Source organism: Artemia sp. Qi Xiang Cuo, chromosome 20 (genome assembly GCF_049724085.1).
Source record: "Artemia sp. Qi Xiang Cuo chromosome 20, ASM4972408v1, whole genome shotgun sequence".
Classification (NCBI taxonomy): domain Eukaryota; kingdom Metazoa; phylum Arthropoda; class Branchiopoda; order Anostraca; family Artemiidae; genus Artemia; species Artemia sp. Qi Xiang Cuo.
In genome coordinates this window covers 27161723-27164222 of record NC_142813.1, presented here as the reverse complement: position 1 = coordinate 27164222, position 2500 = coordinate 27161723, and the positions used below count along the sequence as shown (strand labels likewise).

General features: G+C 33.9%; 1 protein-coding gene across 1 annotated transcript in view; it reads left to right on the top strand.

Moving 5' to 3' along the window:
* The window catches only part of LOC148940055 (solute carrier family 35 member F5), a 107296-nt gene that overhangs the window by 67420 nt on the left and 37376 nt on the right, over window positions 1–2500 (top strand). Inside the window, exon 8 of the mRNA XM_089106062.1 lies at window positions 514–539. Coding sequence (XP_088962188.1) covers window positions 514–539 — 26 coding nt within the window. The remainder of the gene's footprint in view (window positions 1–513; window positions 540–2500) is intronic.

Sequence of the window (2500 nt, the reverse complement as noted above, 5' to 3'; positions counted from 1 at the left end):
AGCTGTGCTGAACAAAATGCTTATTTCAAAATTTTGATTGGATGTATTTGGGGAATCGATGGGTGTTGGAGGGGGGCTGGTTGCCCTCCAATCACTTTTGATTCTTAAAAAGGACACTAGAACTTTCGATTTCCAATCGAGTGAGCTCCTTTCGAAATTTCTAAGTCTACTCCTTCTTTACGATGTACCTTTTTGAAAAAATAAAATAAATAAGTAAATACTACATTATTCCCAATTCACTCTTTACTTAGGCTGTGCTATTGCGCTGCCTAAGAAAACTGATAAACTGCGTCAAAACTAAAAGCTTTGGACAGTTTGTTGAACTTGTATAGAACTGAAGTTTTGAGGGAAATGGATATTGGAAGTAATGCAGGAAAACAAAATAATTAGTTAATTATTAATTAGTACCGGGAGATCTGGCTTCGCCAGGGTCACAGCACTCGGCACACGGCAGGCTTGAATATATTTGATTATCTAATTACGGATTACAATAATCATCGCGTTATTCTTTAGTTATAAGTCCTTTAGGTGTCAAATCAGTAATATTAATTAAACTAAGAAATTCTGGCATAAATTCAATTCCTCCTTCCTATTAATGCATCAAAGTATCATCCATATTATAGGATTTGTTTTCTCCTGGGATTCGTTGTGATTCTCACTGTTGCTTTGTAAGGGGGGGGATCTTCTCATGGTGATGACTCCATGCCCAAACTAAGCCATGAGACCCGAGTACCCCTAAATAAGCCTCAATAGACGAAATGAACCAAGTGAGAGAGATATCTTGACAAAATCCTAATCATCGTGATAAAATATACAAGACAACACAGGTATAAGAAAAACTAAGATTTTATTATTAAAGAAGAGAAATTTTTAGTTAATAGTTATTTCATTATAAATCAAAATTCAATAATTATTATTCACAATCAAAGATCAATTCTTGTTCATATAATTGCTAGAAGTAAAATTTATTATTATTAAAGGAAAGCAAGCATTATAACTAATATATTAAGACTAATATGTTCCTGCTTAAAAGAATCTAATAAAAATATTAAAGAATTGGATATATATCCATTTACTAGGATTTTAACATAATAAAATTAAGAAAGAGCAAGGAACACATTAGACTTACATTCTACATGCATACAAAAAGCTTGAGCAAAGCCAAAAACCCAACTGACTTCTCTCGTCAGTGTCAAGCTATAAAAAGATATGTTCCCCCTCTATTTGTCAAACAAACGTAGCTAAATTCCATCCTTCTAAGAAAGGGTTTATTGTAAAATAAGGAATTTTTGTACAAAGATAAATTCATAGGGTTCAACATACCCTGAAAGGACATTGCCTTAAGCCGGATTCATAGCAACTTGATATTAATTCTAAAATTAGAAGGACATTTCTTACAGCTTCACCCCTAGCTGCAAATTTTGTTGACAGTTCGATGTGATCATCCCTGTCACTTATCTTTTAACCGCAGACGATCATCATTGTCGCTTTTCTTCTAAACGGAGATTTCTTTGTCTATTATTTTCGTTTGGGATTCGCTGTGACGCTTGTTTTTGCATGTCTTCTAACCGCAGTTCTCGTTGCGCTTCATTTTCGTCCATCATTACCTCGTGTAATTTTGCACGTGTCATAGATACTAAAAACCAATTCCTCCTTCCTGTTTATCCCTTACAGACTCAAACACGCTAAACTAATGCGTTCCTTCATTCCATTGTAATTTTGCTTTGTCTTCTAACCGCAGATTTCGTTGTGAAATCTGTTTTCGAGAAATATACAAACATATATACATACAGAGTAGCTCGTTTAAAGAGAGCAGATTACTAAATTATAAAATAATTATACTAAATTCACTGGGATGGCAGATTACTTCAAATGCATATTTTCATTCACATAACATAGGACTCTTACAGGTATACTACGTTTAAGCCATTCCATAAACAAAATATATTGATGTTAACGTAATGTTGTTCTAGGTTTCATAAATTGAAAAAAACAAGCATTTTTAAAATGAAAGTAAAGTATCACATTGACATTCAAGACGATCAGAAATTAGCTATATATGTATAACTTATTGCAGTACTACAAATTTCACTCGAAAAAATCCTTTTATGACCATTACATGAGTTTAAGCAGCCCGTAGGTTGGAAGTTTTATCAAACAGTTCATGATAATTAACTGTAAGTAAGCAGCATAATTGAAAGGTACAATAACTATGCCTCTGGTGATGACATGACCCCCACAGTCCCTGGGGAAACGGCTGTAAATTATGGAATTTACCTATTGTTTACATATGGTTGTTATCGGGAATGCTAAAATTTTTCGGGGGAAATTTTTTATGAAGGCAGGATTTTCCAAGGGGGAGAGTTTACCTGGGCAGGAAAGTTTCCGGGGTGAATTTTTCAGGGTAAATTGTAAGGGGGGAGGGTTGTTATTTTCTGGCTTGATTTGAAAAACGTTCAGAAATTAAAAAAACAAATTTCTTCAACTGAAAGTAAGGTGC